At 47.7% G+C, this 18100-nt stretch overlaps 7 protein-coding genes and 1 pseudogene across 7 annotated transcripts, besides 24 other annotated features; all 8 read left to right on the top strand.

Annotated features, from left to right (window-relative positions):
• On the top strand, nt 1-818 carry Tc00.1047053506657.10 (hypothetical protein, conserved; the record flags this gene model as incomplete). The annotated part of the gene is made up of 1 exon (XM_804033.1): nt 1-818. A coding segment is annotated over one exon (818 nt), but the record flags the coding sequence as incomplete, so codon positions are not given.
• Nucleotides 1-5342: a sequence feature (heterozygous, Esmeraldo-like haplotype).
• Nucleotides 932-965: a microsatellite.
• Nucleotides 966-1005: a microsatellite.
• Nucleotides 1411-2379, top strand: Tc00.1047053506657.20 (hypothetical protein, conserved; the record flags this gene model as incomplete). The annotated part of the gene is made up of 1 exon (XM_804034.1): nt 1411-2379. One exon carries the CDS (start codon nt 1411-1413, stop codon nt 2377-2379), a length of 969 nt encoding a protein of 322 aa, XP_809127.1.
• On the top strand, nt 2891-7243 carry Tc00.1047053506657.30 (hypothetical protein, conserved; the record flags this gene model as incomplete). The annotated part of the gene is made up of 1 exon (XM_804035.1): nt 2891-7243. The coding sequence occupies one exon, from the start codon at nt 2891-2893 to the stop codon at nt 7241-7243; it is 4353 nt and encodes a 1450-aa protein (XP_809128.1).
• Nucleotides 5343-5361: a sequence feature (areas merged during assembly that could not be assigned to a particular haplotype. This can correspond to areas where the two haplotypes were merged or to regions with more than two copies in the genome that were merged during assembly.).
• Nucleotides 5362-18100: a sequence feature (heterozygous, Esmeraldo-like haplotype).
• Nucleotides 7423-7455: a microsatellite.
• Nucleotides 7480-7522: a microsatellite.
• On the top strand, nt 7557-8588 carry Tc00.1047053506657.40 (ADP/ATP translocase, putative; the record flags this gene model as incomplete). The annotated part of the gene is made up of 1 exon (XM_804036.1): nt 7557-8588. The coding sequence occupies one exon, from the start codon at nt 7557-7559 to the stop codon at nt 8586-8588; it is 1032 nt and encodes a 343-aa protein (XP_809129.1).
• Nucleotides 8658-8696: a sequence feature (T-rich).
• Nucleotides 8808-8831: a sequence feature (AT_rich).
• Nucleotides 9058-9092: a microsatellite.
• Nucleotides 9248-10210, top strand: Tc00.1047053506657.50 (annotated as a pseudogene).
• Nucleotides 10667-10713: a sequence feature (T-rich).
• Nucleotides 10942-13926, top strand: Tc00.1047053506657.70 (RNA editing 3' terminal uridylyl transferase 1, putative; the record flags this gene model as incomplete). Its single annotated transcript, XM_804037.1, has 1 exon — nt 10942-13926. The coding sequence occupies one exon, from the start codon at nt 10942-10944 to the stop codon at nt 13924-13926; it is 2985 nt and encodes a 994-aa protein (XP_809130.1).
• Nucleotides 11387-11462: a sequence feature (GA-rich).
• Nucleotides 13967-13996: a sequence feature (AT_rich).
• Nucleotides 14105-14128: a microsatellite.
• Nucleotides 14185-14207: a microsatellite.
• Nucleotides 14244-14265: a microsatellite.
• Nucleotides 14415-14915, top strand: Tc00.1047053506657.79 (50S ribosomal protein L16, putative; the record flags this gene model as incomplete). Its single annotated transcript, XM_804038.1, has 1 exon — nt 14415-14915. The coding sequence occupies one exon, from the start codon at nt 14415-14417 to the stop codon at nt 14913-14915; it is 501 nt and encodes a 166-aa protein (XP_809131.1).
• Nucleotides 15097-15118: a microsatellite.
• Nucleotides 15399-15471: a sequence feature (A-rich).
• Nucleotides 15650-15690: a microsatellite.
• On the top strand, nt 15793-16770 carry Tc00.1047053506657.88 (hypothetical protein, conserved; the record flags this gene model as incomplete). Its single annotated transcript, XM_804039.1, has 1 exon — nt 15793-16770. One exon carries the CDS (start codon nt 15793-15795, stop codon nt 16768-16770), a length of 978 nt encoding a protein of 325 aa, XP_809132.1.
• Nucleotides 17244-17341: a sequence feature (A-rich).
• Nucleotides 17372-17392: a microsatellite.
• Nucleotides 17399-17444: a microsatellite.
• Nucleotides 17599-17643: a microsatellite.
• Nucleotides 17947-17976: a microsatellite.

Here is an 18100-nt window from a genome sequence, read left to right as displayed (position 1 = left end):
GGCGAATGTGCCAGTTGTTTCAGTGGTATAAACGCTGTGGCCACTTTTCGGAGTGTGTTTTGCGGGATATCAATCCCATTAATAACCCAATAGAGGAACAAAAGTATGGTTCTAAATCCCCCTTATTAAAAGCACAATGGCTTCTTTTTTGTCCTTTTGCTATATTAAGCATTGAATCACTTCATGAAGCCTTCCCTGATATGAGATTGATTTGGGTACATCGTGCTTTATCACAGTGTATTCCATCATTGTGTTCATCACTGGCAATTCATAATAGTCTCTACACGGGAAAGTCGCCGAGTGATTCTCAATTAGTAACATTGGGAGACAAAGTATTAGGTACTTTTGGGTCTGGAGCTGAATATGCCATTGACTATCTTGCTGATTTTGATAAGAATCGTATGGTGCACTGGTCTAATCGGGATGTGAAGCGGCACACAACACGGTTAGCGACGAAGACCTTGGACTATTTTGGAATTGAAGTAGATAGATACCGCCGTCTGCAGATGATCAACGGTCAAACAGAGTATATAGAAGTTTTTCGTCCTTTGCATGATGCACAAATGCCGTACTTTGGTTTGCATGATGGTGTTGTTAGTGAGGTCTTTGAAGATTATATTTATCAGTTTGAAGAGTTTGCATATGAAAATAGGTTTGGTGTTACGATTGAAGAATATCAACCTTTGGCAGCTCCTGCGGATCAGCAATCCCTTGGAACTTTGAGGGTAAATGGCGGTGACCAACCTTCCTTTCCATCCTTTGCGGACGGTCAGCCAATGGATGGCCACTTCTTACAAGAAAACAAGGGGTTCAAATGAGATGTTGAGGCGGAAATATTTTAGAGGAGTGGAAACTTTGCATTTCCATGGAACCTTTTTTTCTCCCGGATGAATATTATTTGCTTATTGCATACATACGCATTTTATTGTCGTTTTTTTTTTTTTTTTTTTTTTTTTTTTTTTTTTTTGTTGTTGTTGTTGTTGTTGTTGTTGTTGTTGTTGTTGTCATTTTTGCATTTGCCCTCTTTATGAAGTCTGTGTTTTTTGTATGTGGTATTTACTTGCTTTGGAGTGCAGCTTGTAAATGTTTATCAGACTGGCGATTTGTAATTCTCTGCCTGTCTACGTAATTTAACGAGACTGTGTAAACGATAAGTCCGAGAAGTGTAATGGAGTTTACGTTTTTGTTTGTTTTGTATTTTTCTATATTTTGTGATAATGAGCAAATAAAGAAAGAAAAAAGTATTTGGAAACTAGGCAAAATAGGTGGAGTTCACGGCGTATTTTTCTCATAGATTGACATCGAGTCGTTTCTTTGTGGTCTCTTTGGCTTGTTCTCCTTTGTGAAGAAACAAGAAGTAGAAGAAAAAAAAGGAAAGGAAAGAAACGCTTCACATCATTTTTTTAAGCAATGACTGAGGGACGCTTTGAGACGATTCACAATCTTCGGCCCAAAAATTGGGATGGACGCCGTCATTGGACCAATTGGCACCACCTCTACGACTGTGAAAAGGATCACTTGGAGCGCGAAAGCTGTCCATTTCATGACCTTCGTGCTGGGGGACAATTTCAATATGAATACATGGGAGGTGGGGGTTTTCAGGCTCCTATTCCTCCCAACCGTCTTAATGATCGTCCAAATGGGGACAGAATGGATTTCGCAAAGGGACGTGGTACACAAGTCGGCGGTCTTGGAGACATCCCGTTGGATGTGGAGGCCGGAAACCCCATAAAACACAACAAGCACCCGGGAAAAACTGTGATACACACCAAGAGGAATCCATTGAATCGTGGGTTATTCAGTAACTACCCGTATATGCCCGATCCGCTCGATGGTAAGGCTGCTGCACGCGATCCCAGAGGTGGTGAGGGTGGAATAAGGGCCGGACGTGTCGATGGCTTTGGCCAGGCGCCAGAGTGGATAGCGGATCCGTATAACGACAAAATTGACCGAGGGCGCATTCATCACCTAAAGGCAGGACCATTGAATTACAGACCGGAGGGTATTCCGCCCTGGATGCCAGAAGGAGAACCCGAAAAACGCAAAAAGCGAGAGTATGGTGCGTTCTATGCTGGTAAACCAAGTGGTATCATTAATGATATAGAGTGGATTCCCGATCCACGAATTGAAACTGGAGTCAAGAGGCACGCAAGACCTTTCCGCACTTGGCACACACGAACAAAGTGGTCCATGCCCACACATGCGCCGTGGTCCACGGGAAAAATCACGGCGGAACCATTTCGTGGGCAAAACTTAGATGTAACAACGGCCGGATTGCCCTCCTTAGACACTTACAGAAGGGTGAACTTGACACCGAGTATCGGCAAGGAAGCGGCACTCTCCTTAATAAAAGCGCCAGAGCCTGTAAGGCTAAAATGAGGACCGTTTGGTGTGTGTGTGTGTGTGGGTTTAACATGGCAAGTGAATTTTACCACGGAGTAAAGAGAAAAAGGATCAAATTTGAGGGCAGATTTTAGTCGTCAACCAAGGAGGAGAAACGTGTTGCATCGTTGAATCCATCATGGCCTAGTTCTCTGAGACTGCTGTACTTTTGAATTTCCACATACTTCCTTTCTCTTTACTGGGAAAGTTTTACCGCTTGCTTGAATCTTACTGTTTCGTTTCAATTTGATCTTTTTTGTGTATTTTTTGGTTTGAGCACTTTTTAAATTTTTTCCATTGATGTAGATTTTTTTCCCCGAGTGTCTCATTGGTGTACGCTTACCCAAAGATGCATATTTGAAAATTATTTTCACATGTAGTTATGGTTGTCTACTTGTTATTTGAGTGATGATGGAAAATCTTATGCGGTTATTCCATCTTGTTCTTGATGTACTGGAATGCCTGTGTGTGTGTGTGTTTGTATTTTTGTGATTACTTCAAGAAATGAATGTCATTATTTCACTTTTGGACTTTTTTTTCTTTGATTTTGCATGCGTCCAGAGAAAAGGGCATTGTGCGATGTATGATGACTTTTCTTGTCTTATGTCGCATGTGTCCTGGGTCTGTTTCTCGTTCAAATACCCAAAGAATATTAGGAGTTGGAGGATTGAATTGCGGTGGCCGCCGGTATGGGAGTAGAAACGAAACTTCAGCCAAAGGAGCTTCTCGGGGCGCATTATCTCCTTCCATGTCCAAGGAGACAAATTCAACTCTATCGTCATTGCCCAACGCACAGAAATTGTTTTACGATTTGCCTATTCAGGTACACGAAATACTTCGTTTAAACCATTGGCAAGATGCCATACGTTTTATTTCATCTCTTTCTTCTTCATCTCAGAAAGAAGGTGCCGAAGCAAGGCCCCTCACTTCAAGTTGCGAATCACTCATTGCCGCATTACTCTACCATGGTCATGGAGAAAGTGCATTTACTCTCTGGCGTATTGCCTCCACAAACTTCGACTTTGCCCCGTCACCGATGACGATGATGAAGCTTGCTGTTTACACCCTTCTTCTGGACCGCAAGGCTCAGGAGGCCCTTGACCTTGTGGCAATGGCAACAATACCACTGGAAAGTAAGACGGTCGCTGAAGGGCCTGTCTTGGAACTGATTGCGCTATGGACGACTGTTTTTGCGGCGCTTTCTCCCGACGAAGAGAGGAATTTGCAGGAAAAACATGTTAAACTGGAACAAAAGGTAGAAAAAGCCCTTGTAGACCTGCTGCGCCTGTCACTCCAGACGGCGAGGAAAGGTGACACGCAGTTGAACGCGGAAAGGCTACAGCTTGCCCTACATGCTCTTTTGTCATTGACACTGCTTAGAGATGGGAGCGAGGTGTGGCATAGGCTTATTTCCTCATCTTTCTTGGAGAGTGACGATCCTTCGGTTGGCACCCTCTCTCGCGTGGCAGAAATACTTTCCATGAAACCATTTGATTACAATACAACTGCCTTCTTCTCAGATGATGTGTCTTTTTTGATTACTCGCATATTTTTACTGCCGTTGGTTTGGTCTTCCGAAAATTCCACCCCTTTGCTGTTGGGGTTAGAGGTGTACAGGAGTTTTTTCATTGCCAAGCCTGAACCTCTGTCGTCAGAGGTCGGAAATGCATATTTTCCTTTTACTGATAATGCGTCTACTAGTAATACTACTACTAATAATAATGCTTCCGCTGCACACACGACGGTAGGAAATGTGTTTTTGCGACGGCTTATACAAAATAATCTTGAAAAGTCGTTTCTTCATTCAGTTGTTTTGCATGATATGAATGCGTCCCGTACGTCTCTCATGACACATCTACTAGAAACCCCTATTAAACGTGATTTGTGTGATTTGTTAAGCTACAGATTTGGGAAGGAGTTTATTTCTGTTGTGAAGGAGTCCTCATTGAGTGGGGCGCAGCGCACGCCTTTTCTTGGGTATGTTTCACGGGCGCTTAGTCCTTTTTTTAGCAAGGATGCACGACAGAGTGAAACTGGGACACACATCGGAGTCGACACCTGTAAAAGTATTGTTTGTAGGAACAAAAATTTTTATCTGGAGTTGCTTTCCAACTTGATAACGGAGGTGCCTGCTGCCGAGCTTAAAGCATGGCGTCGTTTTGTGGTTCTTCTGACGGGTGCAATCATCAGGGACACGGACGGTAGCGCTCCAGCAACCATATCGCAGGAGTTGCGGCTGCAGCTTCATTTGCGTTGGTGGCTTCCGGAGCTGTTGGCGATGGTGGATACCACGCGTGAATGTAGTTTGTGGGTGGCGCCACAACGTGCAGTCTTCCCTGGTGCTACAACGGAGTGGGAACAGTCGGTGTGCATGATCTTGCGCACTCTTCACAGAAAAGAGCACCGCAACAGAAGCGAAAACCCACTGGGCTGGGCGTCTCTCAATAACGCAATTAGCAAGGATTTGCACAGCACTGATGAGGCCTCAGAAATCTCGCATGGTGTTAGTCGTCTGCTTGTACAGCGCGTTGTTCGTTGGGAATGGCTTTTGAAAGGCCTTTGGAATTTTGCCCGAGAGACCAGTCGTAATGGGAGTCAAAGCACATGGAGGAACCTTTTGGAGGTTTGCGTTGAGACGCTAAACCACTGTAGGGTGTTTCACCGTCACGACATTGCAAGGGATCTCATAGAGACCCTGTTTCTTCCCGCCGCTCCCTTTTTGCCACCTTTGGCAGAGTCGCCCAGGGAAGGCACTTCTTGTGATAAGACCCTCATCGCACTGCTCATCAATGGGTCAAATGACACTCTCAGGACCTCCACTACACTAATGGAGTTACGGTGGCGTTTGGTGGATGAGGTGTCTCGCTGGATGCCTGCATTTCAGGGCTGGGCTTTCATGAGAGGATTGCAGGCGCTATTGCCATGTTTTCCACATGATGCGAAGAAAAGTTTTATATCACTGGAAAACCTTATAAATGATCTCTTGAACGGAAAAGGTAAAGATGAGGTGCCTGGCACCAGAGAGCGAGAGCGGGTGGGTAAAGTTTTTGAATGGTATGAGGAAGCCTGCCGCGACGATCTCTCGCTTCGGACGCCACAGCTACTTTGTCCACTTTCTCGAGCCATGCGTCGGGCTTCTCTTCTTAACTCTTTCAGTGAACTAATGAAAAACACATTTTGGGATATTCAACGTGGTTTTCACGCACCGCGGCCTTCCTCAGCATCACGGCTATTGGTAGAGGCATTGATCTTTTATTATGTGCACCATGCTGTGGCCACAACCCGAGCGAAACTTGGTGGAGATGCAGATGTTCTTTTAGAGCTCTCCAACACCGCCTATGATAATGCCAGAAATATGGTTGCCACTTTTGCAGAGAACTACATTCTTGCCTTGTGGAAAGAGGACTGCTTTCCTGCTTTGGAAACCATGTTGCTGAAGCCCGCCGCTCCCAATGAAGGCTCAAATGCGTCATCAACATCGTCAGTATTGGCTTTTCCAAAGGCCATGAGTCATAAGGACTATTTTTTCTCTGCTGAAATTGCGTATCTTTTACCAGAGGCGGAGCGTGAGGCATTACGGTTGTTTCTGCTTCTGACATTTGCGCAACGCTTCGACGGTTTCTTATATACAACTGTATTGGGGCGGCTTCCCCGAAACAAAACAGATCCTGCACGCGTTGCTGCATTTGTGGACCGCCTTGTAGCAGAAGAACCGTGTCTTTTTTCTTCTTTGGGCACTGTAGCGCAGCAGGCAGCAAGGGAGAAGTGGCGATTGCGTGAATTTTGTGCATCCATTGCCGCATCGCATAAGAAAGGTGAGACTAAGGAGCAGGAGACAAGAACACGGATTGGTGACAGAAATCATGTGCGTACCGTCAGAGAATTAAATCGTTGTATTGATAACTGTGATTGGGTGAAGGCCCTGCGGGCAATTCCGCACGTAATTAGCGACCCGTTGCACGTTGCGCGCAAGGCATTACTGGCGTGTGAAAAGGCCCCAAAAGGAGCCACCTGGCAAGGCACGATGAGCATTTTTGTCAACTCCAGGCACTCGTGGGAACAAGTGTCACCAAAAAAAAATCGGGAGCAAAATAAATTGGGAGACTCTTCCCGTTTGCGTGCCACCATAGGAATTCAGGAGTGCGGGCGTATCATGACACTTCTAGCCGATGCAAGACGCTGGTGTGAGGCGCTGCAAGTATTTGAACTTCTTGGTCCTTACGGGATGGATGGTTACACCTTTTCTCAGGCGTGTTTTGCTCTTCGTACCGGTGGTCACCCAGAATTAGCCATAGATTTGTGGGCGATGTGGCGTGCATATGTAGGTGATGCTGTGGAGCCAACGGCGCAGATGTGCGGACATTTTCTGCGTTGCGGTGTGGTAGGCAACACAACGGTGGCAGACGCAGCGTGTGTAATGTTAAAGTTGGCGGTCCATGCATCTGCCCGCCAGAAAGTGACTGTCACCCCAGAAATTTTCTCTCCTCCCAATGACGATTGTACCCCAGGGACGACCCTTCCTCTCTCTATAGAGAAGGAGGAAAAAACAATTACCGCTCTTCTCCGCGATCGTTGGCATGAGAGTTGGCAGGAGGCGCTACGAGTTGCTCTTGTGAGTGAAAGACCGCGCATCATTCATGCCGTTGCACGGGAGTCGCCCAGCAACTATCATTTGTATGAAGCCGTTATGCAACACGTCACGCGAGCACATCGAAATCTTTCGATGGAAGAGAGAAGCGCTATTGCAGGGCATTTGGATCTCAAGACTGCGCTAAATCCAAAAGGCAATTCTGTGGATTCCGGAGAAGACCGTGCTGCTCGTGTGCTACGGGAACTGTTGGGTGACGAAGAGGGGGATTAAACTGCAGCGATACATACAAATCTATAAATTACCCCTATGCGTACGTGCGGATATTCATGCATACACGTTACATGAAACGACTTATACATGCGTTTATAAACCGCGATGCGTCGTGAAAGAAATAGTGAGGGAAGTATTTTTTACTTTTTTGAGTGTATGTGTGGGTGTGGGCATTTCCCTTTTTTTTTATTTTGCCTTTTTTTTTTTTTTTTGCGTGGCTTGCCTTGTATTTCTTTTGTGTGCGTGTGTGTGTGTGTGTGTGTGTGTGTGTGTGTGTGTTACTGAGGTGATCATAAAAGGAGGTTCATGATAGATGTCAAGTGAGGCGACAGTTTTGGAGCACCAGCCAGCGTATCGCCCAGATGACCCGGAGTTCTACCTGCAGGATCAGGGGCAAAGGAGTCCTGGAGCCGAGTTGGTCAACGTGTTGGGACGTATTGCAATTCGTGTAGCCCGTCTTATCGCTCTGAACTGCCTGTGGGCGCCTGTCAATCGGATCTTTTTGCTGCAGTGCACAGAGGGGGAACTTATCCAAAATGGGCGGCTTTCACATGGTGGGTTTGGGGGCATGCGGGGCTGTGCCCATTACATCATGAAGAAGGAGGGGGCCGTGGGACTGTTCCGTGGATGCTTCACAGAAATGGCGTTATCGATTCCGGCTTACATCGCCCAGGTTACGGTAATCCTCTTTACTGTGCGGTTACAACAGCAGTTGGTGGTGATCTCTCGGCCCGCTTCAGTCATGCTTGGGGTGGCGGCACCAGGACTACGCGTACTGCTGACAGCACCTATTGTGGGTTCAAAAAAAACCGTCATGGGTAACTTTGCCGCGGACATTGTCGCATGCAAAGGTGACGTGGTGACAACGGATGATGAGGAGGAAGAAGCGTATTTGTATTGCTCTGCGTGGGAGGCCGCAGCGGCAGTACAGAAGCGTTGGGGTTGGAAAGGACTTTTTTTCAAGGGTGTAGACGTAGACATCATTGCCATCTACACACAGAGCCTCACGATGCAGCTGATGGGAATGGCGATTGCGCCCAAGGTCGAAGAAATTATAGAAGAGCATTTTCAGCGGCCAGGGAGGAAGGCTGCTGCGATGATCGCCTGTACTATTGGTGTGCGCCTTATCTGCAGCTTTTTATTTCAGCCGTTTCAGGTCATACGCGCACGCATGACACTTCTCTCCACGAGTGTGAGGCAGAAACAGAAAAGAAACTGCCGGTTCTGGCATCACGCAAAGGATATTCTGCGTCAGGACGGAATTACAGCGTTCTGGGCTGGGCTTCGCATGCGATTTCTTCTCGATGTAGGCGGTATTCTGCTTAGTATGCTTATGGTGCATTGAGAAGCAGGGGGGCAAAGTCATATATATATATCAAGCAAAAAAGGAAAGAGAGGGAGGGTGATTCATGAATTTGTTTTTTGTTTTTTTTGTTTTTTGTTTTTTGTTTCTGTGGATGGATGAACGGAGCAACGAAGAAAATACGGCCATGTCATCCGTTATTAGTTAATAATAGTCTACGAAGACTACACAATTTATTGGTCATCCTTGTTGGATGAGTTCTTATTATTATTATTATTTTTTTAACTTCTTTTGTCTTTGGCGTTCAGATTTTCAGTTGCTCTTTTTTGTTGTTGCTTTTTAAGGTACATTCCCCTCCTTATAATAATCACCACCACCAATACGAAGGAAAGGAGGGCGACAAATAAGGAAGCGCAGAGAGGCCCGAGAAATTCAAAAAAAAAAAAAACGAGGTGGACTTCAAGAGGAAAACTATATAACATAAACATTTGTATTCAATCATAACTGCCCCGTGTGCGTGCGTGTGTCTTTGTGTGTGTGCGCGTGCCATTTTGTTGCTCATTGGAGAGTTTTATTTCCTTTGTTGCTTCTTGGTGTGGTTTTTTTGTTTGTTTTTTTGGGCCTTTGGTATTCCCTACTCTCGTCCTTGTTGCTTTTCAGCTCACAGAAGCTAACGGATTGAGAGCGAGACAGAGACGTCAATGACAGAGGGCCAGCCCTACGGTTATGCGCCATCATCAGGAGAAGTGATGGTCGATATGGCCGCTTCCCTGGTTGGCGTCTTCTTGCAGCGTGTTGTCATGGCGCCGTCGCACCGCATCGCCGTCTTGACGGTCGTGGAGGCTGAGTTAGTCCATGAGGGTCGGCTGCCGTCAACAGGGTTTGGCGGCATCATTGGCTGCGTGCGGCGTGTCTATGCAAAGGAGGGTCTCAGGTCCTTCTTTCGTGGGTTTCTGATAGACGCCGTTCTTGCTGTACCGTCTGCGGTCATGGAAGAAGTGAGCTCGTCGCTGGTTTCAGAGCTGTTGGGAGTGGTGTTGCCTTTCGATAGAGTGCAACAGATGTCGCCGTTGGTGTGGGTCACTTTGTCGCTTGGTTCACATCCGTGTCTGTTCTGATTGCCACACCGGTGACGGGGATCCAAAAACACATTGTGACCAACTACGTTGGTGACATCGTTGCACCCCACCCCGCAGCAGGGGATGTGAAGGAATATGTGAAGGAGGGAGATTTTGGGGAGGAAGAAAAGGAAGAGTCGTACAAGTACAATTCCGCGTGGGAAACTGCAGCAGACATCCGCAGACGATACGGTTTTCGTGGGTTTTACCGCGGTTTTGGGCTGGATGCGATGGCGGTGTTTATGTACAGAGGTACATACTACTACGCGTTACAAATACTTCCACCGGTTTTGCACAATCAATACCCGCACGCTGTCGCGTGTTCTTTGGCAATTGTAGCCAGATGCATCACTCAGCCATTTGAAGTTATCAGTCGCCGCATGCAGCTCACCGCTTCATCGGAGAGGAAGGGGTACAAGGGCATGGTGGAATGCGCCCGCACGATTGTGGCGGAAGAGGGCTACAGCGGGCTGTGGGCAGGCCTTCGGTTGCGGTTGTTGGTCACGTGTGTTTGGATGGCTGCTGTGGAGCTGCGCCGCCTGTACTGAGCTGCAATGACAAGAAGAACAACGTGAGAGGAAGAGAGGGAGGAGAGGAATAACTGGTGTGGGCGTGGGTGGGTGGGGAGTAACTAAGCAGCGAAAAGAAGAGGAAACGAATTGTTGTTTGGTGGTTTTTCTGTACTTCACCTCCAAATAACGGTGGAGCTGCTGCGAATAGCGGGCCAGTGGGAATTGTTGTTTTCTCAACTGTTGGTGTGAGAGGGAAGCATCGCCAAGAGGAGGAAAAAACAGAGGGAATAATGAAACGACGCGCATTAGAGAGAGGGTGCATGGGTGGGAGGGATGGACATGTAATAAGGGCTTGTCACTCCTCTCCCTCTCTCTCTCTCTCTATTTGGCACCTTCGAATAGAAAATTATTCCCGTTATTTTTGTTTTAACCCTTTTGAATCTTGTGGAATTTTTGGACGCAGCGGCTGCCACCACCACCAGCCCTTCTCTTTTGTATACGTGTTTTATTATTATTATTTGTTCTTGTTTTTGTTTTGTCTGCACTGTGATACCGCTTGCTGCTGGACCTTGCCGTGCGTGTGTGTGTGTGTGTGGAGGGATGCTCTGCCTTTAATGCCACCCACCATGTGTGCCTTTCTCTTCGTTTTTTTGTTTGTTTGATTTCACCGTCGCTCATGGCATCTGCACGCATATTTGTATACTTGTGTGCGGGAAACCCAAAAAGAAGAAGAGTGATAGAATAGGGAGGGGCGGCACAGGCGTTATGGTCAGCAAGTATCGTCGTCTGCTCCAACACGATACAAGTGAGGAGAATGAAAACGGGGAAATGGAAAATACGAGGCAGCAACAAAAAAAGCAGACAAATATTCGCTCGTGTAAGGCCTCCGTGCGGGCCAGTGATGAAGATGAGGATGACGAAATCGTCCTAGACGAATTGCATGAGGAGGAAGATGTGACGGAAGGAGAAGGGGGGCAGAAGAAAGTGAGCGATGCTCACTCCGCAGGTGCTTCAGCAGACGCGGCGGCGCCCTCGGTTCGTAGGTTTGGGAAAGGACGAAAAGAAGTGGATTCCGCGACACTCTCGGTAGGGGATCATGAGGATGAGGTGGATGTTAAGAGTGACCAAACTGCGTCAAGGGAAGGTTACGCGAGGAACAGCGTCGACGCAAAGGATCATAAAAATAAGAATAAATTTGTTGTGGATGGGAAAGAAGAAAAAGAGGACGAAGATGAAGAGGATGTGGATGCCGGAGAGGACCAAGAAGAAGATGATGATGACGATGATGCTAATGCCAAGGACACTGCAATAACGGGGGGTTGTGGCCCACGGTTGTATTCCTGTGACGCCTGTCCGCATGCCGTATTCACCACGCACACTGCACTTCTCTCTCACGTGGAGGAGCGCCATGCGGAGCTTGTGCCTGATCACGCGCGTCTGCACCGCATCGCCGAGAAATTCAGCAAGGTCTGGTCGCGGGCTCTCAAGGCCCGCCGGGATGCCATTGCCTTGTGGGGTAAAAAAGTTTTTGCGGTTGCTGTTCAACGTGATGCGGGTGAAGAAAAAATGCAGGAGGCCCACAGAGCCCGTGCGCAGTTGGAGTTGGTCGTGCGCCGCTGGCACGAGAAGGCGCGTGTCTTCATCTTTGGCAGCTCCGTCGCAATGGGTGTGTGGGACGGTATGGCGGACATTGACTTTGCCGTTGTCGATGTGGAGGCTTTGGATGCCGGCAACTGGCCACCTCTTGAGAAGAATGCTGTGCGGTCCATAACGGAGTTGCTGCGGCGCGCAGGATTTTCCTTTGTGAACCTTGAGCCCATTAGCCACGCGCGGGTTCCGATCATCAAGCACCACGCATCATCTCCTATCCTTACGGTAGCAAGAAAGGATGCTGAAGATATTGTAGCTCGAAGTGTACGTTTTGTGTTGAACGCACCTGCCTCCAGGGAGGATCGCGTGATGTTAGAAGGGAGTGTGCGGGATGCCGTGGGGCCAGCGGGTGTGCAGCAGGTGTGGTGGAATCGCACAGGAGATGTGATGTCAATGACACTGGAGAATACAACAACGGCGATTCGAGCAGCGATATGTTCCCCCGCGTTCGTGACTCCCACCCTGCGTGCAAAAGTACAGCCGGTGCATGATGAATGTCGACCGGAGTTGTACAACGTTGACTTTGACCTCAGTTTTCGGGCCTTTGGAATCCGCAACTCAAACCTGCTGCGTCAGTATCTGATGAGTCACCCATGTGCACGACCAGGGGCTATTGTGTTGAAGGACTGGAGCAAGACAAGTGGAGTAAATAACTCTGTCAATGGGTACTTTACGAGCTATGCGGTCAACATTATGTGGATTTATTACCTCATCCAGAAGAAATACGTCCCATACGTCGACCCACTTGATATACCCGCGTCGTTGATAAATGAAACGAATTTTGATCCCAAGTACATCCCGATGGTGGATCCGACACTCACGCAGGAAGAATTGGATGTACTCTACCAGAATGCCGGTAACATGTTGGTGGGTTTTTTCTATTTTTACTCCTTTGAATTTGACTGGGAGCATCACGTCATCTCCCTGAATCGGCCTGGCATCACCACGAAGAAGATGCTTGGGTGGCATGTGGAGGATGTCGTACCCCCAATGTCTTCCTCACTGTCTGCAGGAGTTGGTGGTGGCGTCAACAGCAACACTGGCGGTGTGGGTGGGGGTGGCGCCGGTGCCACCACCAAGCGACACCCTACGCGGTACGAGTTGTGCATTGAGGACCCGTACGAAGAAAACCTCAATCTCGGCCGGCACATTGGCATAACGAAATCACTGCGTGTACGCACGGAGCTTTACCGAGGACTTTTGTCTCTTTTAAAGGACGGGGAGAAGGAATCGTGCGTCTTTGCATCCACAGATTTGGCGGAATCGGCTGATGCGACAGGGCCTCTTTCATCCAAGCTCCCGGTGCGTGCCCTGTTTAGGCTGATGGCACTGGCAACGCAGGCCATTGCGGAGTCCAAACGTTTCTCCAGTATGGATAATGCGAGCGGCGATATTGCGGGTGACGGTGAAGTCATGACGTCCACAAGCACGGGCACCGCTGTTGGATTGGCCCCATCGTCACAATCAAAGACGTCTTCCACGACGGGTATGGTTGGTAGAGTCTCTGAGAAGCAGCTGGAGAACATATTTCTTGAAAAGGCGGCTTTAGAGTATCAGCTCACGCGGAAGGTGTGGAACTGGCAGCAACTCATCCACCGCCTAGGATACAAGATCCACCGCGGTCAAGTGTTGCCTCGACGGGAACTGGGCGTTCGTTGCATCGCCAAACGGGACGCCGATGAATCGCTGAATGACATGCACGGCAGCAAGAATCCGGCGGTACGTGGACAGGACTTAACCGAAAGCATTTTACGCGACCTCAGTCGCGGTTTCATGACACTCACACCCGAGTGGGTGGCGTGGTCCAAACCCTGGGCAAGTCAGCACCTGCGTGGTTACAGCCGGCTGACAACCACTGCGGATCATCTCGTTTCGGCGGATGCCTCAGTGTCGACTTCAAATAAGGGTGTTCCATCTGGTGGAGAACCTGCGATGGGGCTCATGCGAGGGACGCGCCGTAACGCATTTCCCATGATTGGAATGAGGAATATTCCAATTTCAGTGCCAATGCCGATGATGACAGGCGCAGGAGTGGCAACAACAATCGCACGAATGTGCAATGGTGTCAAACGATTCTTACCGTTAAAATTTATTCGATAAAGACGATGAATCATTGCGTTTTTTCTTTATGCCCTTTTCCTTATATATATTATTATATTTTATTTTTTTTGGTTTGTTTGTGATGCACCCAAAATTCTTCACAGTGGTTGTATACGAAGCAGGCCTGAGTCACCTTCCTCTCTCACTGGTCGTTCTGCTTGCATGCATACACGCATAGACATACAGACATACATACATACATGGAGAAAGAGGAATGCATATGACTCACAAACAGGGTTATGGACACCGACAGAAATATTGTTGTTGTTGTTGTTGTTGTTTTATTTTGGCTGCTATCTTTTACTCCACTTTTTTTATATTTATTTATTTATTTATTTACGGTTGTTATTGCTTTGCTTTTTTCCTACCTTTTTTCTTTTCTTTTTTTCTTTTTGTTGTTGTTACCCCTCACCATCATCCACTCTACCCAGGTGGGGTAGCGGGTTTTGTTGTTGTTGTTTTTTTAGCACCGGGAGGAGCTGGAAAAGATGTCCCTCCTTCAGCGCAGTGTGGTCCTTCGCGCGTACCACTACGTACATCCCAAGACTGGAAGACCCATCCGCCAATTTCGCCGCTACGGTGACCCGCGTTTCATCAACAACGAGGCGGCGCTTATTAAAGGACAGTGGGGACTTATCACGGCGGATTTTGGCATGGTGACGCAGTCGCAACTTGAGAATGCGCGACTTGCGATCCTTCGTCGTCTCCCGCGCGGTGCATTTACGCTGACGATGCACACCGATTATGAGGAGTTTCCTGTTGTGAAGAAGAGTCCTGAAAGTCGCATGGGGGCAGGGAAGGCAAACATCCACCACTTTGCATTCAAGTTTACGACAGGGATCCCTTTGTTTGAAATTATGCCTGTCTCCTCGCGTCGTCTCAATCAGGCGGAGGCGGAGGGCATTTTTTTGGCCGGTAGACCTTTCATTCCGCTTCAGACAGTCGTAGTGCCACAGGGCCGTGTCGACGAGTACCATGTCTTCAAGTAGTGCAAGGCGCACCGTTTCACTGGAGATGCGCGGCGACACTGCGATTTGTGTGTACGTACATTGCCACCGTTTTGGACCAATTTTCTCCCATACGCACGCAATTCGCATGTCTCTTTATTTCGATGGACCCTTTTTTGGCGTGTGTTCAGTGGGTTTTTTTTTTTTGCTCTTGCCTCTGCGTGTGGTGGTGGTGGTGGTGGTGGGATGGGTTCACGCCGCGGGTTTTTAGCGGCTGATGGGGCGATGGTTTGACCTTCTTTTTATTGGTGTGTGTGTGTGTGTTTATTGCCGTTCATTTACTCCCTTGCATGCATGGCGTACTGTTCTGACTTCCTTCTTTCCTTTCTTCCCCTCTCGTCTGACACAACAACAAGAAGAAAAACGAGGAGGGTAACTGCAAACACCGTGTGCACATAACAGTACTCACACAAGCAATAAAAGCGTCAAGGAGGAGAGACGGGTGGAGGGGGAAACGAAAATCCCAACAACAACAACAACAAAAAAAAAAAAAAGAGAAAGAGAGAGAGAGAGGAAAAACACAACAACACAAAGGAAATATATATATCTTTTCCTTAAAGGGTCACGGACACCCTCCTTTCCAGGGCGAAGGAGGGAAGCAGCCAGTTAGACACATACAAGAGAGAAAGAGAGCAAGACGAAAGGGGAAAACCAAAAGGCGTGGAAAAAAGAAGTAGGCCGAATATACACAAGGAGGAACAAGAGGCCCAGTGAACATATATATATATATATATATATATATATATATATATATATAAGAGACATACATATACATTTATTTGCGTATTGAAAGAGGAGCAACATTAATAATTTAAAAAAGAAAAAGAAAAAGAAATTTTGCAGGAAGACAACGAAACACATGTCTTTTAGGCAACCAGACTCTCTCTCAGAGAGCAGCCTTAATAAAAATAATAACACACCCACGCGGAACGATGTTGATGGTGCCACGTCAAATGGATCCCAAACTCCGCCGACATCTTCGCATCTTCGCCCAATTGGTGGTGACAGTCCCAACCAGCAGAGCGTGGACCTGATGCATCCGATGACCCCAAGTGTGGATACACCTCGGTTTGGTCAAAACGGGATTTGCAGAATGAGCGACTGGAACTTGTCTCCCGCCAGTTTCTCTATTCCACTTAATTGCTCCACACCACCACCGCCAACAAGATTAGCACGCGCCACGTCGGTGCTTTCATCATCATCGCAGCGGTATTGTCATGATCCGTACTCTTTGGGTGGATCACAGCGCCTCAGCCCGCAGTCGAATCCGATAAGCAACGCTGCGTCCCCGCCAGAATGTCCCATTCCATCACTTTCTATTGAAGGATTTGATGACAACGCAACGGGTCCGCTGACCATTGTGACAGTTATGGCAGCTGTGCCGAAGGAGCGAAACGAGACCAGAGGCCGGCGCAAAGGACGCAATGGCGATCACTCCCGCAACAGCAAGGCGCTGCCCGACTTGCCACCACCGAGAGTCATGCGGTACCTGCCACCACCGCCACCGGGAATAGACAATGTTACGAACAGAATACTCTCGCTGGAGGAGTTGCACCCCATTGCAAAGCGTTGGTACGATCGAACCATTGCAGCCGAGGCTAGCTACAGCCAGCGCATTTCTTCCTCCGTTTGGCTGCCCACATTTGGGGCAATGGCTCAGCAACAGCCCCTCATTCCGGCCGGACGCGCAGTTTTGTGCCCACGTGTGGAGCATTATCCGAACAGCTTCTGGCAGTGGCTGGCGGATGCAGAGCGATGGTGGGAGGGCGCCGTTCGTCCACACACAGGAACTGCCATCCCACCACCACCGCCGCCGCCATACCTTTTTGGAGCATGAAAGCCGACGGAATAAATAAATAAGTGCTCATGTTTTTTGTGTTTACTTGTGTGTTTGTGTGTACCAATATGGCGTCTTAAGTGCAGTTGCCTGAAGCTGAACGGGCCGGATAATAAGTAGCAGGAATGATCGTAGTGTGAGGGCTGGGGAGGAAGGGGAAAAGAAGAAAAATGGAAGAAAGGGGGAAAACAGGAGAAGGCGCCGTGGAAAGTGCGCCCACTCCACCCATTCTTATTCCCTTTTTCCTTGTGCATATGTGTGTCTGTGTGTTGGTTGGTTGGTTGAGTAGTGGAGATGGATGGATTTTATGGCCATGTCTCTTGTGGTATGTTTTACGGTATGATGGTCGGCTGGGAGTAGGAACAACGAGGACGCAAAAACACGATGACGAAGGGCGTTGGTGGGAAGCAGGGAGGGGAGTGAAGAACAAGTAAGAACAGGGGCCTTCAAGAGGAAAAAGAGGGAGGGAAATTAAAAAGAAAAAAGGATGAAAAAAGAAAAAAAAAACGAAAAGGAATTTCAAAAAAAAAGAAAAAAAAAAGGAATAAAAACAAAACAATGAAAAAAAGAATGGTTAAATAACGGCATGTATACACGTGATTATATATATATATATATATATGTCTACGTGTGTGCCTGCGTGTGTGCCTGCGTGTGTGTGTGTGTGCGTGTGTACATTTTGCGGAGGGGCGGTGGGGGCGACGGGGAGAAGGACAACAAAGGCCAGGAAAAGTGTCAAAACGAAAAAAAAAAAAAAGGGTTCAAAATAGCAATTAATAATGAAAAGAAAAGGGAAAAATTTATTGCGACAAACACATCCCATGACGATGTGTATACATATGTTTATGTATGTATTTATGTATTTATGTAGGTCCGACCGCATGCGTGGATAAGAGGGATAGGGCTGTAAGTACATGTGATATGAAATGCATGGGACCGCAGTGTCATGTGAAACTCAAAAAATACGCCACATGAGGCCAGGAGTGATGCAACCGCAGGCGCACTTATCTCCATTCAACGTGCGTGCGTACATGCCGCAAGTCGGTTGCCTCTTATTTTTTCACTCCCTTTCCACAGACCCTTTCCCTCTGTGTTTACCACACACCCACGTAAGTGTGGAGAAATGGCAATGATTTCAAAGATCGTTTTCCCCAGCCGCTCCTATTCAACGTCGGGTTTTTTTTTTTTTTTTTTTTTTTTTTTTTTCCCCTTTGGATGTTTGGTTTGTTTTCACTTGGAGGAGTTGTGGAGCGATGGCGACGGGGACGAACAAACAAAAAGGAGAGAAAAATAAAAAACTTCATGTCTGCTGATCGAACTGAAAACAAAA

This window comes from Trypanosoma cruzi, genomic scaffold (genome assembly GCF_000209065.1).
Source record: "Trypanosoma cruzi strain CL Brener 1047053517009 genomic scaffold, whole genome shotgun sequence".
NCBI lineage: Eukaryota > Euglenozoa > Kinetoplastea > Trypanosomatida > Trypanosomatidae > Trypanosoma > Trypanosoma cruzi.
This window is presented reverse-complemented; position numbering and strand designations above follow the sequence as displayed.